We start from the raw sequence: 23762 nt of genomic DNA on the forward strand, positions 1-23762 counted from the left end.
CTCGCTGAATTCATGAGAACCGGTAGAGGGCTGGGTTCCATATGAAAGGCCTTTTTGGACCCCATATGTGTATAGTCCACGGTGTAGCCTGAGAGCCCGTGTTTCCCCGGCAGGTCTTCTGCCAATCTCCATGAGGTACAAATTCCTCTAATTCTCCATATGCGCCTAAGGTTGATCATATGCGTAATTGCTCCGAACCTCCTACGGGAAGGGCGAGCTTCCGTAGCGTCCGGTTCCAACTGGAATGGGTACGTTTTCCCAGTGTTATCCAGTCTTACTGAGTGGGTAGTGCCATGGCAGCAGTAGCTAGTCTTCTGCGGTAGCCCTGACCTGCGCCAAAAAATAGGGGCTCAGGAGGCTTCCACAGGACACTGGAAGGGGCAGTACCCGTGGCCTTTTGGTAGGGATCCCAATTCGTCGGTCACCGACGTGACTCGGAGTGACCGACTGATAGGGAACGTCTCGGTTACGTATGTAACCCTCGTTCCCTGAAGAAGGGAACGGAGACGTCACGTCCCGTCGCCACGGCTGCTGTACCACCACTGAGCGGCCGGGTCACCGGCTCGGCTCCTCAGCGAAAACCTGAATATGCGCTGCACCCGCTGCCTAATTATACTCACGCTGTGATTAGCGGCAGCTGGATGCAATAATCGCATGCCAATGTGCATTGGCTCGTTTAGATACTCTCGTAGGGGATTGGTCTCTCTAAGCGAGATCCCAATTCCCAATTCGTCGGTCACCGACGTAACGTCTCCGTTCCCTTCTTCGGGGAACGAGGGTTACATACGTAACCGAGACGATATATATATATATATATATATATATATATATATATATATATATTATTATTTTTTATTTATTTTTTTTTTTTTACAATAATTTGTCTTTGCTTTCTGTATATGCAATCTCCTTCTTTCCTTAGACTGACGAGGAGAAAAGACAAGGTTTGCCAGTTGTCATGCCAGTGTTTGACCGGAATACCTGCAGCATTCCTAAATCCCAGATCTCATTTATCGACTATTTCATCACGGACATGTTTGATGCCTGGGATGGTAAATATATACACACTCACACACTATTATGTTTTTTATTAATATTTTGAAGTAGTTTTTATTCTTATATTTTCTACTTTCATTTTTATTTAAAACGTTTTAGTAATTATTCAAATTAGTAAAATGTTGTGTTTGTTGTTTCTTTTTTTACAAATATGTATATATAGTTATTTTGATTTCAGTTATAGTTATTTTAATACATCAAGTAAAACTAAATAAGAAATGTATCCTTGGCTACTAGCTGAAATCAATCAAATTTAGTTTTTTACATTTTTCATTTCAATGTTTATTTTATTTCAAATAAAACAAGCACTCAAAATGTTTATTTGCAAATCATACATTGCTATCATGTTGCCAGAAATAATCTTTAACTGGTTTATTAAATCTTGCCTTAAGATTGCTGTAATATTTATGATGATTTTTATTTTGCAAACAAAATCATTGTGAATAAAACATAAATATGAAATATTTGACTCACCTCTACAACAAATCCAGAAAAAAAGGGGAAATAAATCACCAAACACTGAGTAGAAAATGATCATTCTAATACACAATAATGAGGAAGTATTTTTATGTGTGTTTGGGTTAGAGAGAGACAGTGAGAGAGAGAATATTTTCCCAGGCATCTTTTGACTCATCTGGTTCTCCTAAAAGAGATGAAATGGTCCATTAGCAGCAGTAAATGTTGGACCGGAGGGGTTGAGAACTGGGGTAGTGTTAGATGGTTGCTGAGAGGTTGTGATAATGTTATACAGAGGTTGGGCTGATTGTGGCGAGCTTTGGAAACTTTAGGTTCTGTGTTTCCCACTGAGCCGAACCCCAGAGAATAAACCTGCTTACTGTCAACACACAGTAACAGCCGTGATGTCACGGAAACTTTAAAAATGGTGGACAGGGGCAGGGGGTGAGCGTGTGTGTGTATGTGAGAGAGAGAAAGAATGTGCATCTGTGTGTGTGCGTCTTTGATTTCCGTAGTCTGGGGTCAGGATGCAGTGAAGCAGAATCTCTTGAGCTCTCCACAGATTTAGTTCCCAAGGTCACGATCAGGTCAGTTTATCATAGAGGAGCTGCGTGTGTGTCTGCATGTATGTGTGAGTGAGTGAGTGAGTGAGTGAGTGTGAGTGAGACAGATTCAGCAGGGGGCACTGAAAACATCCTCAAGAGGATGTACCAGAAGTGTGTGCATATGTGTGAACATTCAAATTGCCATATTTACTCTCATGCAAACAACACATACACTCACCCGTCTGCAGTTTGTCTGCCAGAAACCAGTGCAGCCGAACAGATGGTGGGATGAGAAAGAAACAGAGTTATCAACACTTGCTTACTGTTACATACTAGATAGATAGATAGATAGATAGATAGATAGATAGATAGATAGATAGATAGATAGATAGATAGATAGATAGATAGATAGATAGATAGATAGACTGATAGATAGACTGATAGATTTTTATTTTAAAAAAAATAATACATTTCTATTAAAAAAATTATACAATTGTTTTATATTTTTATAATTTATTAGGAATTTATATTATTTCCAAAAATATAAATATCATTAGATATAAATATAAATGGAATATACTTTAAAATAGATTAACTTAAAGTAAAATAAATAAAAAAAATCTAAAAAAATATATATATATAAATTAAAGATTTTATTATTATTATTATTAATATTATTTTATTATCGGCCTATTGACTGTTGATCATTTCCTATAGCTAAATTCTTCTCTCTCTTTCTCTCCCTATTTTAGCCTCATTTTAGTTTTTTTTAGGATTTTTTTACGGTTATCTATTATAGTATTCTATCTATATAATTGTTTATTTCCTAGAGCTAATTTTTCTCTCTCTTTCTTTGCTCTCTCTCAGCCTTTGCCAGTTTGCCAGATCTTATGGAGCATTTGGCGGAGAACTACAAATACTGGAAGAACTTGGATGAGATGAAATGTAAAAGCTTACGGCCTCCGCCTCCTCCATGACCTTAATGACTCTCTTTCCTTTGAGGTCAAAGGTCAGAGGTTACGCCGTGAATGTAGCATCTCTACCCGGCCTCCAAGTTTCCGTCCACTGGACATAGATCAGCAGCCCTGTTTCCCTGACGACGCTCCACCCCTAGTGACAATCGCCCGGTAACAAGGGTAAAACAGACAAACGACAAAACGAATGCACTTTATCAGCATACAGTCCTATTCCAGCATCTTTTCACTTTCTTCTCTTCTCTTTTAAAATCCATCTGTTCTCCCAGCTGTTTTTAATGATTTTTGGACTGTTTTTTTTTTTTTTTTTTGTAATGTCTGACACGAGAAGACAAAGACTGATCTTAGTCCAGTAGAGGACTGTATATACTATATGCGCTCAATTATGGAACTGAAACGTGAATGATCAGAGAGGTCTGTGTCTGTACATGTAACATTAACAGACGTGGAATCACAGATCCAAATGCCAAAAGGTCTTTATTTGGAAGCAGAGTGTCAGTGAGACTGAGCTACTTAGAAAACCAAAAAGGACCCAGTAGCGAGCCCTGAGGCACACCACATTTTTCCCACTATTGATTTGTTAAAATTCAACACGGATGGAATATTTTGACAATATTGTTGACAGAAGCAAATGTCAAGTTGCCAAAATGGAAGAAATGAAGACATGTTTGTATTCGGATGATGAATCGGTATTGACCAGCACTGAACACGATTCAGTGTGCGAGAATGTAAAAACTGCGACGGATCAGCCCATTGTGGGCCGTCATTATTCCGGCACTTTCTGTATCAGAACGACTCAAGCCTTTCTCAGACTCCAAGGACTGGTGTGTAATAATCAATAATTTTTATATAAATAGCCAATAATAACAAAGAATATATTTCTCTGAAACACTGTATATCCAGACACATACTGTAATAACATGAAGCTTGATGATGCGTGTGTGAGCAAAAGAGCGAGTGTGTTTGTTACGATGTGCTTAGTGATGAATGTATTAGCATAATTTTTACATTTTACACATGACAGTTAACATTCCTACTTCATGCAACAGTCCGTACGGATGCAACATTCCCTAATCTTCAGAGTTATACTGTGTGTAAACAAAGTCCACCACAGCCTCATTATGAGACCACCGACATGTTGACATTTGCTCATGCTGATAGGTGAGATCGTACATATTTTAAGTGTTACACCATTTTTAAGTATTATTTATTTACAAATGAGCTCGGCTGTATATCGCTGTTATAATCTTTTACCATAGACACGCATCACAGACGAGCTTCAAACGCTCACCTTTTGTAGGCCAAAAACCAGCGCCAAAGGTGCGTTTATAATCAAACACGATGATGAATTTTAAACAAATGTTTGGCTAAAGCCGTTTCGACTGAAAAAAAGAACTAGTTTAGATTTCTTGAAATCTGTCACACAAGACTTTTTTTTTTTTAAACCAAATATTTTTATTAAACGTAGCTGTTGGTGTCATTTGTTATTTGTGCACCTCATTTTTACCGGGTTACATTTGGACTCGTTGCTGAATTGCATTGGCTCGCAGACAGGCTCAGGAGGAATTTATTAAATGTTTATATTCGGTCGACGTTCAGCCTTTTACTCTTTATGCGTTGTCGGAAAGGAGCTCTTGAGAACTTAATCTTCACAGCGAGTGTTCTAGAACACCAGCACGACACCACAGAGAGTTCTAGCACGTAATTCATGGAGTGTTCTAAATGCGATGACATTATAATGACAAACCGTTCTGGCAAGCATCACAAAGGCAGACAATTCCACAAAGCCCTTGTAAGATGGCAGCGGTTGTTTTTGTTGTTCTTGGGTTGGCAGTGCATCACAGCGAGTGTTTTTAGGTGCTACAGACAGCATTGTGCGGTTAAAGGTATGCGGTGCACATTCAGCAGCTCGCAGGGTTTTGATTTTTCCTCTTTCCTGTTCTCTCATCCTTCCTGATTCTATCTGTTTCCCTCCCTTTTTTCTTTTTTTTTTATGTAGTCACAAGGGTAGAACAGTGGTTTCGGTAGCCTGTATTGTATTATATACATATACTTTTGAAGCTTGTATATGTAATGTATTATATAAAGCATTCTTAATGCATTATAAAGTTAGGATCAGTGGGTATCAGCTAATCTTAAGATTATAAAATCATTACTATTGGTCTAAATCAGACAATATTTGTGGTAAATAATATCAGGGATTCTTTTTTCTAATAAAAAAAAAACTTTTTTATATTATATAAATATTCCAGTTTAACCATTATGGTTTAATACATGGAATTGGTTTGTTTAAGGTATTATGCTATTTAAAAGTCTAACTAATTAAATAAGCACTGTACTGTATTGCAAATAGGTTTATGCATATGTACATAAAACTGATTTATTATATACATGCATTAAGAATTCCTTTATAATATACTATATATGCATGCTTAATAGAAATTATACTGGTTCTTTGTGACCCATTTTTGCAATTTACATATATGAAAGCTGCAGTACAAATTATGGCAGATGCTCTTGTCGACCTCTAGTGGTAAATCATGAAATCCACACACATTATTAAATTCAATTGATGCTGTTACATAGCTGTTTTACATAACTATGAAATAACAAGTATCAAAGAGCTTGTGTTTGTTTGTTTCTTAGGATAATTTTTTTAGCAGTATGTTACCTAAAGTATTCCGTAATCCAGAAAAGTGCAACAAACAGCTCCTAATAACACTACCAGTCAAACGCTTGAACACACTTGACTGAATAATATAAATTGATAACTGGAGTAATGCCTGCTGAAAATTAGCTTTGCAATCTAATAAATAAATTACATTTTAAATTGTATTCAAATAGAAAATAGTTGTTTTAAATTGTAATAACATTTAACAATATTACTGTTTTTATTATATTTTTATCAAATAAATGCAGCCTTGCTAAGCACTTTAAAAAAATATATATTTTTTTTTCTGAACAGTTCATAAATTGTGTATTTATAAATTTATTTACAAACAGAACATTAAGTTGATTTGATGTATTGTTACGCATATATTATGTTAACAAGTTTTAATGACAACTATCATTCTAAAATATGAAAAATAGTCATAATAAAGAATAAGTGGGTGTGTCCAAACGTTTGACTGGTAGAAAACACACATGTGCCCTTTATGGAGAGGACGTGCTCTCATTTAACTCTCATTTTAGTGGTTCGCTGTTCACCGCTGCCATTTTTGACATCCTGTAGAGCAAAATGAAATGAATTTCCATTCTACATTCCAGTCCATCGCGCATCTGTATTATTGACCGAACAAAGGCACAGTAACCTGTAACGCACAATGAACTAACGCCAGTGGAGATTCGACTCCTCTCAGACGAGTCTGGATTTGGTCTGATTCTGGCTTCTGAGCCGACTGAGATAAAGCCATAGGACATTCTAGAAGTAATCACGGAAGTGCAGGTCAGAAGATGATGCATCTATTCCCTCTTTTCCTGTCCTCCACCCTGCTCATCCTCTCTCTTCCTGTCTTTATGTGTTGAAAAAGCTCCTGCATTATCCTGCTTCACAATCAAACATTATACACTGCATATTGCATTCTAACACACAGGGTTTCTAGGTAATTTAAATTACAAAATGTAATCGGGGAAACCCCTTTTTAAGCTCAGATGTTTTGATTATGAATTTATATGGACTCTTTTACAAATATGAATATAAATATATAGAGTTTAGAGAGAATATGCAGGTTCATGCCTTAATCTGTATTATAAAACCTTGTCAACACCTTATTTGAAGTACAGAGTGACTGTTCCAAAGGTCTGTTGTAATATTAACACGATTGTTCTGGTGGTTGTTGGTTAATTTAATTACTGGTGGTGGTGGTGGGGGGGGGGGGGGGTTGTTGAATTTTCATCAACAGTATTTGGAGCATGATGTTGATTACTATAGAAAATAATTTTGACTCGTCCCACTTTTTTCTTTTTTAAAAAAAAAAAAGCAAATATAGTAGTTACAGTAGTTTACTTAAAAGTAGTTCAAGATGACTTCAAATCAGAAATGGAAAGCTTATATTTATATAAAACATGTATAATGAGTAATTAAAGCATAAAGTATTAGTACTCCCATAATAGTAATATATATTAATGTCTTCATATCAAGGACAGTTTTCACATTTAGAAACACTAGAAACTGATTCAAATTAATGAATGACAATGAAATACTGACTGAATTAAAATAATATTTTCATCAAGACAAAAAGCATAATTAAAAATTACTTAACTAGAAGTGTTTGGAAAATCAAAAATGTAAAGCTTATAATATTAAAATAATAATATAATTATAGTATTATTATATCCGTAAAAGTATAAATGTCTCAATTTTTCAGCTGGAACTATTTTTCTAGGTGGATTTAAGCACTACTGATGTTATGCTTGCATTTGATTTATGGTCCCTTTTTTTTCTTTTTTTTTACAGTAATAAAAAAAGAGTGACGAGTCAGTTATTTTTTATTTGAAGTCAATATGTTGCCATAAATGCTGTTGAGAGCCAGAACATTTAATTGGAGATGGTTAGTGTATCTTATAGTCTGACCCATTAGGTTCGTTTTTAATTTCAGCTGCTTCTTATTTCAGATATAAATTGACTTCCTATCTTCAGTGTAAAGGTGGCAGAATCGCTCAGGCTCATGGGAAGCACTCATGTTCCATCCATTATTTGTACATTATTTGTTATAAAACAACTTTTCCACTACCCAAAGTATTAAAAAATCCTTTGTGTAATAATTCATGACTGATCAGGCCATAGTCAAATTTGAATCTTTTCAAAAATTTGAGTTTTTTTCAAAGTATCATCCATCACGCGTCACCCTCACGATCAAAGGGCGGTTAGAATACATCGCTGAAAGAAAAAATGGTCACATGCCATTTAACAGGTTTGTTTCATCGAAGGATTTGTACAAAAAAATTGATTGTATGTTGCATAAAATGTCTTTGCTTTGTTTACTTCTGTCTCTACATCTGCTGTCGTTTGGAGACGCCACTCCTAACTCTGAAACCATTGTGTTTGTGTGAGACACAAAAAATTAAAATTTGCAATAAAGTGGTTTTGATTTAATTTACAGACACACCAAGCTTTAATCAGTCTTTTGATCAGTTTTGTCAGTTAAAAGAAATACACAAGAATCACACTGATAACACTTTACTATCTTGGTTTCATTTGTTAACATTAGGTAACTATTAAACACCAACAATACTTAAGTTATTACTATATCGTTACATATTATTCATTTTGATTTCTTTTTAGTATATCCAGTTAAACGAAATGAAAATGAGATGTTTTAGCTGAAATACAATACTAAATATATGTCAGTTAACATAAGTAACTAAAATGTTTGTTTACAATTTTAGTTTTAGTTAGAGATAACTATATACTGTGAACTAACGAACAACAGTATTTATAGCAAATGAGACTTTATTGTAAAGTGTTATCATTGCACTTTTAAAAATTCTGTTTTAAAATGACAAAAACACAATCACAACATCGTTACATTCACTATAAGACACTGATTTCATAAAACCATCAAATTAAAATCACAACATCATAAGAATTTTATCATACCGAAACAATGTGAATTTAAAACCCTGATGTGACAAAGTTTTGCAGATGGTTAGTAAGGCAAAGAAGGGTGTTTGTATTTAAAACATGACCTGAACCCTGGGCTATGAGAGAGACTTCGGAGCTTCAGAGATGATTATGATGGGGACAGGGTTTGAAGATCAGGTCACAGTTCCTGGTTTTCCTCGAGTTTCTGGAAGACGGCGAGACTGCGGAGCTGAGACTGTAACTCTCCATCCTTCCAGATGATGAGCAGGTGATCGGTGGAGCAGGTGACCAGACCCTTCTCCTTAAAACTCAGAAACATCTGCAACACAACACACACTCCTTTACTGTGTTGACTCAAACTTTTTAGAAATAAAAAAAACCCCTGAAAAAGCAGACGTCTGAATTACCCAAACCACCCCGAATATAATGCACTAAACTAACATGTAAAATAAAATGATTTTACACCTCAAATACTGATTTAAAATCTACACAACACTAAAACACTGCGCATGAAATTAGATTTTATGTAGCTGAAGTGTCTGCATTGTTTTGCTGCCTCAGTAGATTCAAGGCAATGGTTTTATCAGTAGTCGTATGTGGCGCTCTGTGACCTTGGCATTACTGGAGCCGATCTCTAGCAGCGACAGGAACTACAGCATTCTTACACTTTATACACAGAACTAATAATAGAAGTGTAGGTCATTAGATGGTGTCTCTATTCCCCTCGTTTCCTGTCCTCCACCCCTCTCTTCCTGTCTTTTACAGTTTAAAAAAAGCTACTGTAAGTTAACTTATGGCTCCCGTTTGCAGGCAGTGATATATATATATATTGAATGGAGTTATTTTTGCTGCTTTATAGGCCTTGAAGAGTAAAATACACACTTTTAAGTGTCAAAATGCCCATTTATGCAAGTATCCTCGTAAACACAGCAGGTCTCAAGTGAAAGCAAGCAGCTGAGAAAAAACACACGTATCATTATATTGGATCCGGGCAGCTCTTAAAGTTACAGCAGTCTATTCCCGCTGTGTCATTCATGCAAATCAAACAACAAAATAGAGAAAGTCTCTCAGTGCTCTTGACTAAATCGACATATTTGAAACATTATTTAAAACAAAAATGACTGTGAAATTAAATTACTCGTATCATGAAATAAGCTTTAGGTCATATCTCCTAGATTGGAATGTATAATAGACACTGTACGTGCCTTAAAATAAGAGTTCACCGAAAGCGAAAAATTTGTTCATTTATTCACCTTTCTTTCTTTACAGGTAAATGTTGATAAAACTTATTTTTTTGAATGAACTCGCTGTTTTATATTCATGTCTAAATCACACTGAGATAAGCCATAATAAAACTCCATGAAGCTGATTGAAAACATGCAATAAGACTTAATAACATGATGCTAATGTGATGGGTGTACTGGTGAGACATAGAGCACATGTCAGATGATCAATGCGTAAATTGACTTGTATGTAGATCACATCCTTCACTCTGTCAGAAACTTTAATTAAACTGCAGGTCAGAACGATTCTCTGCTTCATCCAGGATCAATGTCTCCTAATAATAGCACACTGTTTCTACACACTAAATCAAACGCTTTCATCTAAAACCAGTTCATAAAACTAGGTCGAGAAAAAGACTATAGCACTACTTGAAAAAATCTCAAACATCTGCATCCATGGGTTTATGTCACATGATCCTCATACCATACCTGCACAGCCCCAGAGTGACCAATCAGATCGCCGATCAGTTCCAACGAGCGCAGACCAGGGACTTCTGGGATTTTTTTGGCAGGAGGGCCTGTCTGCTTACTGGACCTGCCAAAAGTGCCGAACATCCCAAAAAAACCTGAAAGAGGAAACAGATTAATCACCCAAAACAATGCATTAAACTCATGATCATTTCAAATAAAATTATAATTTATTTACTCTTTTAAAGTACCAAAAAAGCATCTTGTTTTCAGTCAGAAATTTCTTAAATTAGTTTTTTTTAAATAAAGTATGAAAAATAAATACTTTGGGGTCATTAAGATTTTTTTTTCTAAAGAAATTTATACTTTTTCTAATCTCTTGGGATTTCTGAAGGATCATGTGATACTAAAGACTGAAATAATGATGCTGGAAATTCAACTTTGCATCATAGGAATAAATTACATTTCAAAATATATTCAAATAGAAAACGGTTATTTTCAATTGTAATAATATTTTACAATATTACTGTTTTTACTGTATTTCTGATCAAAGAAATACAGCCTTGATGACCATAAGAGACTTCTTTCCATATTAAAATAATTACAAATAATTAAACATTAATAATCCTGCAGACACCAAACACTATACATATTTTACAATCTTTAATATAAATACAATATTTAAAATTTATATTTGATTAATTCAATTTATATTTATATATTTAAAGTAAATAAATGACAACTTTAAAAATCCTTAAATATATTACCTCTTCTTAAATTATTACAAATTAATATTAATAGCAATTGTATTACGGGCAATTAAAGAACATCGGAACAATCCCATGTTGTGTTTTGTCCATTTAAATATTAGTAGTTGTTTTGGACGTCATGTAGGAAATGGTTTTACAGCAGCTGGACTGAACCACACACACACACGCACACACACACACTCTCTCTCTACACAGGATGGCAAAATAAATGATGATGTGGCAACATCTGGATAAATTTCAGAAAGAGGACAAGAATGCGGGAAGGATGTGGGTTGTGATGGAAAGAGGAAAGGGTGAGAGGAAGGTATTTCAGAGATAAAAGGGATGGATGGAAAGAACAGAGGCTGGAACGAGGTGTTTGTGTCCTGCTCACCTGAGGAGGCAGGTTCAGCGAGCAGGGGGAGGTCCTGTAACTCCCACATCCTTACACTACCGTCCTCAGAGCACGACATCAGGCGCCTACAACACAAACAGAACATTTCGCTTTACTCAGATGCTTCACAGGGATGTTTTGGAGGAGTTGGTTGATAGTTGATGCGTATCATACCCGTCCTCCTGCAGCATGGTGTGTAAGACATTGGAATCATGGGCGATCTTCCTGTACGCCACCACACTCTTCATCAGCACATTAAAAACATACAGACCACTGCCTACAGCCGCCACTATATACTGAGACAGTGTAAGGAAAATATGCAAGATATAATTATAATGTATCATTTATACGATATACACTAACAGTCAGAAGTTTGGAATAATTGCAATTTTTCAAGTTTTTGAAAGAGGTCTCTTCTGCTTTCAATAAAAATAGAATAAAAACAGTAATATTGTGAAATTTTATTACAATTTAAAATACTCCATATACTTAATACATTTTCTACTTAAAATGTAATTTATTCCTGTGATGTAAAGCTGAATTTTCAGCATCATTACTCCAGTCTTCAGTGTCACATGATCCTTCAGAAATCATTTTAATATGCTGCACAAGAAACATTTATTATTATAAATGTTGAAAACAGTTGTGCTGCTTCATATTTCTGCTACATTTTTTGAGGATTAATGAATGAATGGAAGATTCATAAGAACAGCATTTATTGGAAATAAACATGTTTTGTAATTTTATAAATGTCTTTGTCACTTCTGATCAATAAATGCATCCTTGAACAAATATATTTTTTACATACCCCATCATTTTGAATGTTACAGATTTCACAAAAATATGAAGCAAAAATAGTTTTCAACATTTATAATAATATTAATAATAAATATATTTCTTGAGCAGCAAATCAGCATATTAGAATGATTTCTGAAGGATCATGTGACACTGAAGACTGGAGTAATGATGCTGAAAATTCAGCTTTGCATCACAGAAATAAATTACATTTCAAAACATATTAAAACAGAAAGTACTTATTTCAAATTGTAATAATATTTCAAAATATTACTTCTTTTTATTTTTATCAAATAAACAGCCTTGGTGAGCAGAAGAGACTTTTTTCAAAAACATAAAAAAACAATTATTCCAAAGTTTTGACCGTCGGTGTATAATTTTGATCATTTATAATGGAAGGTCATTTTTTTACCTCTCCATCTGAGCTCATGTGTTGAATGGATCTCTCGATCTGTTTCAGTTTGACATCTGATTGGCTGTCTCCCGGCGGCTCCTCCCACAGAATGTGCTCATACGCCTGGATCGTCCAATCCACTGAATGCCAGATGATGAGCTCACCGATATGAGAGCCGCTCGCAAACAAGCCGTCTGAGATAAACAAACACCAACACTAAACACAACAATACTCAACACAATAGAAAATGATCTCAATGTGTATGTGATAGACAATGTGTCACCGTTGATGCTGATGAGAGAATGAATGGTGTCCCGATGGTCAGCTAGATGACGCATGGCCATAACCGCAATGTCTGATCCAGACAGGCTCAACTTAAATATCACTGGAACATCAGAAACAACTTCAAATCATGCATTTGCCTACAAGCAAACTTATATATATATATTAAAAAAAGCTTTAATAACATAAGTCATTACAATGTTTTTTAACATTTTGTTTTTAACTGAACAGAGCTTTGAAATTAAGATTTACGAGGACCATGACAGCTTTTGCTAGGCCAGTAAGTGTAAATCTTTTCATATTTGTTGAAAATCGCATTATTTTTTAACATGCGTTTTATGGAAAAATTATTACCGATCTCTTTATCCATGGCAGCTGCAATGAAGTTCTTCGGTAACTCCACCATGGCTGAAATGCCTTCAGAATAAAGCAGATGATTTATTAAAATATATATATTTTAAATACACTACTGTTCAAAAGTTTGGGGTCAGTAAGATACGGCGTTTTTTTTTTAGTACTTTTATTAGTACTTTTATTCAGCAAGGATGAATTATGTTATAAAAGATTTCTATTTCAAATAAATGCTTTCCACTCATCGCATAATCCTAAAAAAATTGTACCACAGTTTCCACAAAAATATTAAGCAGCAGAGCTGTTTTTAGCATAATAATAATAAATGTTTCTTGTGCAGCATATTAGAATGTTTTTTGAAGGATCGTGGATCAACACTGAAGACTGGAGTAATGATGCTGAAACTTCAGCTTTGATCACAGGAATATATTCAATTTTAAAATATATTCAAATAGAAAACAGTTATTTTAAATTGTAAAAATATTTCAAAATATTAGTGTTTTTAATGTATTTCTGATCAAATAAATGCAGCCTTGATGAGCAGAAGAGAAAAAAGTAGTTTGATGTTGCAGAAATGACACACTGCCCCTTTAAGATTATAAAACTATTAGCAACATGTGTTGTAGTGATGTTCTCTTGTGTTTAGTGGTGTGTTTCTGGTCTTGGACAGATGTTTTTTATTGTTGTATATGCTCTGCATGAACATCATTCGTATATTTATTTATCTGTGTATGTTTTGGATTGTGTACCTGCATCGCTGTGATGAACCGTTTTACACTGCAGCTCAAAGTCTCTGTTCCAAACACACAGTTCATTTCCACCCGAGAGCCACACGTCCAAACGATCCAACACCAGCAAACACTGAAAAACAGGCAGATTCATCAGCGCACAAACGCAAAACCCACCTGAAAGAGGAACAGACCTGTCTACACACACAATCCAAACCATCTGCACTGAAACAAGCTGCATCACATACTGTACCTTCACTGAGGACTGGAGATCAGATATATTCTGCACTCGGTTTCCTGAATCTGGATCCCATAACTGCTGCTGAATTAAGGACAAGCATCGACACTAAACACACACACACTTCAGCAGAAGTTTGTGTAAAGGATACACTGAGCGTGCGGTCTGAAGATGCGGTAATGAGCGTGGCGTGTGCGTTTCTTCCTCTGATGAAGGAGTATGACATCATTGCAGTGATCTGCTGTGTGTGACCGCGCAGCTCAAACAAACAATCTCCTGTCTGAAACATAAACACACACACAAATGCTGGTTTTGCATTTATTTTGAGTGTTGGGGTCATGCTATAAATGTAATATAGTTATATGACAGTGGACATTTAAAACTAACTATTTTTTTCATTTTGTGAATGTTATTAATAAAGTAGTAATTAACCATTTACATAAGAACATAATAGTCTGTTTCAAAATATAAAATAAATGAAATCAAGCATGCAGTATTTAACATTATGAAATGATATTTTGCGTATATTTTGTGGCATTGCCCCTCCAAAATACTTGATAAAAAAAAAAACACACACAATAATGTAAATGTGTACGCAATCATTTACATGTATAAATATATAAGTATGCATATATCAAAATAAATACTTAAAAACAAATATTAGAACACCAAAAAAAAAATTTTGAGCTCATACTTTACAGGAAAATTGTATATACTTTTTTTTATAGAATTATAAAATAGCACAAATAAATACATAGAAAGTTTGTGTAAATAAAATTATACACAATAAACTCACATATACATTATAAAACAAAAATGACCTCATAAAATATTGATTTGTTTTTCCATATTTATAATATAGTGTAAATAATATTCTAAAAAGTATTGTGTAAATAAAAATGTTATAATACATTTTAATAAATAATATTTGTCAAAGAAAATATTATGTATTATTATTAGTAGTGCTGCTGGGCAATGATTAATCATGATTAATTGCATCCTATAAACTACGCTGACTTCTGACCCATTTCATGTATTTATGATATCATTAACATGTAATTAGCATATTCATAAAGTTATGTTCTGCTCACCTCAACATTCCATATGAGCACCAGTCCGTCGTCACCTGCAGACGCAAACCTGCCAATCACAAAACACACAGATGCTGAGTAAAGCCTGGCATGATGCTTTTTTTTACTTCCATTACCTAGTTTAATGGTTAAATAAAAGAAACCATAAAGTGCAAAATATAACATCATCTGCACTATGACAGATCTTCTCCTCTGATTGGATTTTAACAATCGCATGATTCTGTAGTGACCTTTGACCACTCGAGCTCAGAAACGAATGGTCCTCAGGAAGAACAGAAGAATGAAACTATGATAAAGGGATGAGATACAGGAAGTATGGAAGGGATCGGAGACGAGAAACAGGACTCGGGACTCTAAAAGCAATCAGTGATGTTCTGCACACTGACCTCACCACAAACTCTCCTCCTGCACCGAGATCATCAGGAGCAGCCAGCCATAACACACAAACTTCCAAATGCTCTTCTCCATCACTTCAATAAAAATAAGCCCTGCACTGTGTGTTTGTATATACATGAACGTTTTAAAGGCCTCCAGTGCAGATGTTTTCATGCAGACATGGTTAATACGGACAGGCCCAGAGCTGATGGACACTATCAAGTGGATGTCGAAGTGCACACACACACACACCAAACTCCCTCAAGCTGTGATGATTAAGCTCTCGTCACGCTCTGTAAGTTTGCTTTTGGAGAGGATCTGACTTGGTCTTAGCTGTCAATCACTGGTCAGAGGCAGAAGAAGAGGAGAAGAGGATTGCTTACCTTAAGTCATCAATCTGCACCAGAAATCGAACAATGTCAAAGTGTCCTTTCAGCACCTGCATCTCCGTGAAACAGTTTTTGGGCTGTTCCTCCCCAGTGAACAGCGCCGCGCTCTTCTGCCCATGGAGAGAATATAATAGACAAACGAATCATTGCTTCAATCTAGCTCAGAATGTGCTGAAATGACTGCTGTTTGCTGGACTGCGTCAGCCCGTCTCTCTGATACATGCTCTGCACTCCTGCAACTAGACGACCAGCCTTTAGGAGAACTGGACACTGAAACCAGCTTCTCATCTGCTGTTGATTGGTAAATAATTGCAATAACATGGACTTATAAGTCATACCACAAAACTGTTTTGAGTTTTTGTGACTTTTAAAATGCATGGCTGATAAAAGTTTATGCTATGTGTTATTCCAGGCATTTTTCTAAACACATAAACAAAAATCTAATTTAAATGCTGCAGTTGTTTTTCTTTTTCTCATGTTTCTAACCCTAAAACTAGTCTAAACAAACTAAAATCATAAAAAAGAAAACCATTTTCATTACTTGAAATAAAACAAACATTAGCGTTAATGTTTCCCTAAAATAAACATTTCGATAAAATATAATATTATATATACACAAAAGCTTTAAAAAAAAATAATAATAATAATAAAAAAATAAATATATAATCTAATTCAAAATATTAACAAAAACTATATTATACATCGAGACTAAAATAACACTGGTCCAGCCTAACCTTTCCCTATTACATATGTTTACATATATAAACATATTTCAGTGTATATACAGTCATGACCAAAAATATCAGCACCCTTGGTAAATATGAGCAAAGAAGGCTATGAAAATTAATCTGCATTGTTAATCCTTTTGATCTTTTATTTAAAAAAAAAAAAAAAAAAAAAAAAAACACAAAAATCTAACCTTTCATTGGATAAGAATTTAAAATGGGGGTAAATATCATTCTGAAATAAATGTTTTTCTCTAATACACATTGGCCACAATTAATGACACCCTTTTATTCGAATCCTCCATTTGCCAGTTTAACAGCTCTAAATGTTCACCTATAATGCCTGATGAGGTTAGAGAACACCTGACAAGAGATCAGAGGCCATTCCTTCATCCAGAATCACTCCAGATCCTTCAGATTCACAGCTCCATGACTGTGCTTCTTCTCTTCAGTTCATCTCACTCATTTTCTACAGGGTTCAGGTCAGAGGACTGGAATGGCCAGCAGAAGCTTGGTTTTGTGCTCAGTGTCCCATTTTGTGTTGTTTTTGAGGTTTGTGTTTGGATTATTGTCCGGTTGGAAGATCCAAACATGGCCCATTATAAGATTTCTAACAGAGTCAGTAATTTGTTGATTTTTTTTATCTGTTGGTATTTGATAGAATCCATGATGCCATGAGTCTAAACAAGATGTCCAGGACCTCCAGCAGAAATATAGGCCCACAACATCAAAAATACAGCAGTATATTTCATTGTACACATGGGGTACTTTTTATCCCTGTGTTCACCAAATCCATCTTGAGTGTTTGCTGCTAAAAAGCTCATTTTTTTGTTTCATCTGACCATAGAAGCCAGTCCCATTTGAAGTGCCAGTCTTGTCTGACAACTGAATATGCTGGAGTTTGTTTTTGGATGAGCTAGGAGAATTTTTCTTGAAACCCTCCCAAACAACATGTGGTGATGTAGGTGCTGTTTGACACTGTTTCTGACCTTTCTGTTTGAAAGGTTTTCTGACCCCGAGACTCAACTATTTTCTTCAATTCTCCAGCTGTGGTCCTTGGAGAGTCTTTAGCGACTCAAATTCTCCTTCTCACCGTGCATTAGGATGATATAGACATACGTCCTCTTTCAGGAAGTTTTGTAACATTTTATGTTGATTGGAAATTCTTAATTATTGCCCTGATGGTGGAAATGGGAATTTTCACTGCTCTAACTCTTTTTTTTTAAAGCCATTTCACTAATTTGTGAAGCTCAATAATCTTTTGCTGCACATCAGAAATATATTCTTTGGTTTTTCTCATTGTGATGGATGATTAAGGGAATTTGGGCTTTGTTTTCCCTCCTATTTATATTTCTGTGAAACAGGAAGCCATGGCTGGATAATTTCATGTTCATAATCACCCTGGAGTGGAATTTCTAGGGGTGCCAATAATTGTGTCCAATGTGTTTTAGCGAAAAACATTTCATAATGATATTTCCCCCCATTTTAAATTATTATTATCCAATGAAAGATTAGATTTTTGTGAATTTTTAAAATAAAAGATCAAAAGGATTAACAATGCAGATTAATTTTCACAGCCTTCTTTGATCATATTTACCAAGGGTGCCAATATTTTTAGCCATGACTGTATATATTTTATTTATTAACATTTAATTTTTAGTAATCCAGGTATTTTACACACACACACACGAATATATTTAACACACATACATATATATATATATATATACACAAACACACGCATAATTAAATTTTTTTTTTAATTAAATATACAGGTGTATATATATATATATTTATATATAAATAAATAAAGGGGCAGTCGTGGCCTAATGGATAGAGAGTTGGACTTGTAACCTGAAGGTCGTGGGTTGGCTGCCCACTGCTCCGGGTGTATGTTCACTACTGTGTGTACACTTGGATGGGTTAAATGCAGAGCACAAATTCCGAGTATGGATCACCATACTTGGCCACACACCACTTCCCTGTGTGCATGCGTGTGTGTATGCATGCATATATATATATATATATATATATATACACACACACATGGGTAGTGGACATATCTAGGATGTGATGGAAAAAAAACAAAAATAAAACTAACATTGAAGATAAACCTCTCATGCTATTTGTAACTCTAAGAATGAAGATACATTTTTCTCATGTTATTTATATGTTAAGTTTTTATTTTCTACATTTTTGCTATGTCACACAGTCCAATTTGTATTTGTCAACTACCCACATATACATACATATATATATATATATATATATACATACATACACACACACACACACACACATATATATACACTTACCGGCCACTTTATTAGGTACACCTGTTCAATTGCTTGGTAAGACAAAGGGAAGTCGTGGCCTAATGGTTAGAGAGTTGGACTCGTAATCTAAAGGTTCTCGGGCCGGCAGGGATTGTAGGTGGGGGGAGTGAATGTACAGCGCCCTCTCCACCCTCAATACCACGACTGAGGTGCCCTTGAGCAAGTCACCGAACCCCCAACTGCTCTGCTGCAGCATAATTGGCTGCCCACTGCTCCGCGTGTTTGTTCACGGTGTGTGTGTTCACTGCTGTGTGTATGCACTTTGGATGGGTTAAAATGCAGAGCACGAATTCCGAGTATGGGTCACCAAACTTGGCCGTATGTCACTTCACTTTCACAAATTGCTAATCAGCCAATCACATGGCAGCAACTCACTGCATTTAGGCATCTAGATGTGGTGAAGACGACTTGCTGAAGTTCAAACCGAGCATCAGAATGGGGAAGAAAGGGGATTTAAGTGGCTTTGAATGTGGAATGGTTGTTGGTGCCAGACGGACTGGTCTGAGTATTTCAAAAACTGCTGATCTACTGGGATTTTCACGCACAACCATCTCTTGGGCTAACAGAGAATGGTCCGAAAAAGAAAAAATATCCAGTGAGCGGCAGTTGTGTGGACGAAAATGCCTTGTTGATGTAAGAGGAGAATGGGCAGACTGGTTAGAGATGATAGAAAGGCAACAGTAACTCAAATAACCACTCGTTACAACCAAGGTATGCAGAATACCATCTCTGAACGCACAACACGTCGAACCCTGAAGCAGATAGGCTACAGCAGCAGAAGACCACACCGGGTGCCGCTCCTGTCAGCTAAGAACAGGAAACGGAGGTTACAATTCGCACCGGCTCACCAAAATTGGACAATAGAAGATTGTAAAAACGTTGCCTGGTGTGATGAGTCTCGATTTCTGCGGCGACATTCAGATGGTAGGGTCAGAATTTGGCGTAAAGAACATGAAAGCATGGATCCATCCTGCCTTGTCTCAACGGTTCAGGCTGGTGGTGGTGTAATGGTGTGGGGGATATTTTCTTGGCACACTTTGAGCCACAGCCTACCTGAGTATTGTTGCTGACCATGTCCATCCCTTTATGACTACAGTGTATCCATCTTCTGATGGCTACTTCCAGCAGGATAATGCACCATGTCACAAAGCTCAAATCATCTCAGACTGGTTTCTCGAGCATGACAATGAGTTCACTTTACTCAAATGGCCTCCACAGTCACCAGATCTCAATCCAATAGAGCATCTTTGGGATGTGGTGGAACAGGAGATTCGCATCATGGATGTGCAGCCGACAAATCTGCAGCAACTGTGTGATGCTATCATGTCAATATGGACCAAAATCTCTGAGAAATATTTCCAACACCTTGTTGAATCTATGCCACGAAGAATTAAGGCACTTCTGAAGGCAAAAGGGGGTCCAACCCAGTACTAGCAAGGTGTGCCTAATAAAGTGGCCAGTGAGCATATATATATATATATATATAAAATATGTTAAATATGCAGGTACATCTCAAAAAATTTGAATATCGTGAAAAAGTTCATTTTTTCTTGTAACTTATTTCAAAAAGTGAAACTTTCATATATTTTAGATTCATTAAATGTAAAGTAAGGCATTTCAAAGTTTTTTTTATTTTTTTTATTTTGATGATTAGAGCTTACAGCTCATGAAAGTAAAAAATCAGTATCTCAAAATATTAGAATATTTACATTTGAGTTTCAATGAATGACCATCCCTACAGTATAAATTCTGGGTATCTCTTGTTCTCTGAAACCACAATAATGGGGAAGACTGCTGACTTGGCAATGGTCCAGAAGACGAACATTGATGCCCTCAGAATCTTACCTGGGCTAAGGAGAAAAAGAACTGGACTGTTGCTCAGTGGTCCAAAGTCCTCTTTTCAGATGAAAGTAAATTTAGCATTTTATTTGGAAATCAAGGTCCCAGAGTCTGGAGGAAGAGTGGAGAGGCACAGAATCCATGTTGCTTGAAGTCCAGTGTGAAGTTTCCACAGTCGGTGATGATTTGGGCTGCCATGTCATATGCTGGTGTTGGTCCACTGCGTTTTCTGAAGTCCACAGTCAACGCAGCCATCTACCAGGAAATTTTAGAGCACTTCATGATTTATGGAGATGCTGATTTCATTTTCCAGCAGGACTTGGCACCTGCTCACACTGCCAAAGATACCAAAAGCTGGTTCAATGACCATGGTGTTACTGTGCTTGATTAGCCAGCAAACTCGCTTTCGGATGAGAATGTTAAATCCTGACTCTCTGTGGTCATTAAAAATCCCATGGCACTTTTCGTAAAGAGTAGGGGTGTAACCCTGGTGTCCTGGCCAAATTCCCTCTACTGGCCCTAGTGTGGCTGCCGTCGCATCATCCAAGTGGATGCACATTACATTATTACATTAATGCACATTATCCGCTGTGCATTCAAGAAGCATTCTCTTAGCTTCATGACATTATGGTTGAACCACAAGTCAGTCACATGGTCTATTTTAACAACCTTTCTGGGCCACACTGGTGGTGGTTGAGGAGAGAGACCCCCCCCCCCCCACACACACACACACACACACACACACACACACACACACACACACACACGCACGATTGTAAAGAGCTTTGGGTGTACAGCAATATACAATAAAGCGCTATATAAATGCATCATTCATTCATATATGGGTTTCACTTTCTGAAATGAGTGACAAAAAATATTGACCTTTTTCATGATATTATAATTTGAGCTGTACCTGTACTATGCATGACACAGACAGCTTCATAAACAGTTATTTTGTGATTTGTACTTACCTCCACTGTTCCCTGCGCCTCCCGACCTCCCAGAATCCACCGCAGCATCTTGGTCTTTTAAAAAAGCACCTGACTTTACATGCAAACGAATGAATTTTGTGTGCAAATAAATCAGAAAAATCAGTGTAGCTGCATGTTGCGAAACCGGCGGGCTGAGACGCGCGGTGCGTTCTGTTGCTATTCCTGATGTTAAGAGTCTTTATTAAAACACAAAATCAGTCATCTGAATCTCTATTGGAATACATTTACATCTGTGACACACCGAAACATTGTAGCAAGATTTGACTGACAGGACGCGTCTGATACAATGTATCAGTTCCGCACCGGTTCTGCTTTAGACCCAAAAACACTTCTGTTAGACCAGATAAACCAGTCAAATGACCGTCGATGATCGGAAATGTTCATATAAAATCATTCTGAGAGAATTTTCGGCCAAATTCGTCTTTGATATATGACAGCCTCAAATCAGCTGCTCACTATAAACAATCTGCGAACTCATGTGACTAGCTACGGAAGCTTCTAAGGGACACACGTGACCCACAGTGTTTCCAAAGTGAAAAACACCAAAAGTCTACAGTTTATCTTTTATCGCAGGTTGGGTTCTAGATGTACCGTAACCAGCCCCAAACTAAAAACAAAATAAGCGGCATATAAAACAAAACTTGTGTTTTTTTGTTTGTTTTTTCTGTAAGCAAATACTTGTTTTATATTATTATATCATATATATATTGTTGTTCTGTCGTTGTTCTTGTTGTAATAATAATCTATAACAACAAAATAATTTGTGATACCATGTATAATAATAATAATAATAATCATTTTTATTTTATTGCTGGTCATCATGCCACCGCTAGATGTCAGTATACACCAACTCGAGAATCCTGTTGAGGTCGAGCATGACTGTAATACTGAAAAACTAACAAGGTTAGCCACAGCTTCAGGGATTCAATTCAGTATATTCAATCACTAATGTCTGTGATCTCCTCCCAAATGTATTATTCACACGCATAAAGGCAACAGTATAGTATAAAGGTAACCGTATGTCATGGCATCTACTGAATAATCAAGTAAACAGATTAAAGTGATACTTTTAAGCCTTTTCTCTCCCTCAGGGTTTTCAAACGAGTGAGAGTGATGGACTCTGTGTGTGAATGCTGAGTAATTATTTGAGGATTACCATCACCTCACTTTACAGAGATGTGGCCCCTCTCAAAATCCCACAGGGCCCCTGTGACCCCCCCACACACAGAGATGAGCGAATTGTGTGTGTTCTCAGATAGAGACGAGTGTGTGAGCTAGTGTGACCTTCATGCTGAGCTCTAGCGTTGATTTCTGATTTAGTGTCAATCCGCTGCGCTTGTCATGCCAGGCGAGGTGCTTTCCACAAGGTAATAGAAAAACTCAAGGGCAGAGAGAGAGGGGAGGGTAGCAGGAGATGGAGGGAGATATAACTATCTGAACAACGTGCAAAGAAACAACAGAACAGTCAAAATGCAAGAGAAATTAAAGTAAGGATAAAGAAAAATGTGTGCATTAAAAGTCAATTTACATTTACTTAAGAAAATGCAAAAGTTGTCAGGCAGCAAAAATTGTTACAGTTTTAAGAAAAAAAAACATGCAAAAACATTCAGTATGCATAAAGAATAATAAAGGAGATCAACTAAGGACCAGAACTGTAACGAGAAAGATATAGCTAAGTTTTAATTATTTTCTAATTATAATAGATAAGTCCACAGCTATTAGAATTAGAACATATAGCAACAATATCCTTTAAATCACTTCTGAACTAAAAGACAACA

General features: G+C 36.1%; 2 protein-coding genes across 4 annotated transcripts in view; one reads left to right on the plus strand and one right to left on the minus strand.

The window, feature by feature from the left end:
* The window catches only part of LOC306855687 (high affinity cAMP-specific and IBMX-insensitive 3',5'-cyclic phosphodiesterase 8B-like), a 42692-nt gene extending 38182 nt beyond the window's left edge, over positions 1 to 4510 (plus strand). Inside the window, exons 21-22 of the mRNA XM_079394492.1 lie at positions 923 to 1052; positions 2925 to 4510. Of these exons, the coding sequence (XP_079250618.1) occupies positions 923 to 1052; positions 2925 to 3034 (240 nt within the window). The 3' untranslated portion in view covers positions 3035 to 4510. The remainder of the gene's footprint in view (positions 1 to 922; positions 1053 to 2924) is intronic.
* A 2973-nt stretch (positions 4511 to 7483) lies between these two features.
* On the minus strand, positions 7484 to 22484 carry LOC306855699 (WD repeat-containing protein 41-like). 3 transcript variants are annotated; one of them, XM_079394509.1, is made up of 13 exons: positions 21964 to 22474; positions 16087 to 16202; positions 15329 to 15377; positions 14389 to 14517; positions 14253 to 14315; positions 14021 to 14132; positions 13275 to 13337; positions 12922 to 13023; positions 12657 to 12832; positions 11624 to 11745; positions 11450 to 11535; positions 10328 to 10464; positions 7484 to 8934 (listed from the first exon to the last, which is right to left on the minus strand). In XM_079394509.1, exons 1-13 carry the CDS (start codon positions 22009 to 22011, stop codon positions 8794 to 8796), a joined length of 1344 nt encoding a protein of 447 aa, XP_079250635.1. In that variant the 5' UTR covers positions 22012 to 22474; the 3' UTR covers positions 7484 to 8793. The 3 variants fall into 3 exon arrangements, with proteins under 3 accessions (XP_079250635.1, XP_079250636.1, XP_079250637.1); XM_079394510.1 differs by having other exon boundaries at positions 8104 to 8934; positions 16087 to 16199; positions 21964 to 22292; XM_079394511.1 differs by lacking the exon at positions 16087 to 16202 and having other exon boundaries at positions 8104 to 8934; positions 21964 to 22484.
* Positions 22485 to 23762: the final 1278 nt, after the last annotated feature.

Source organism: Barbus barbus (genome assembly GCF_936440315.1).
Source record: "Barbus barbus genome assembly, chromosome: 36".
Lineage (NCBI taxonomy): Eukaryota > Metazoa > Chordata > Actinopteri > Cypriniformes > Cyprinidae > Barbus > Barbus barbus.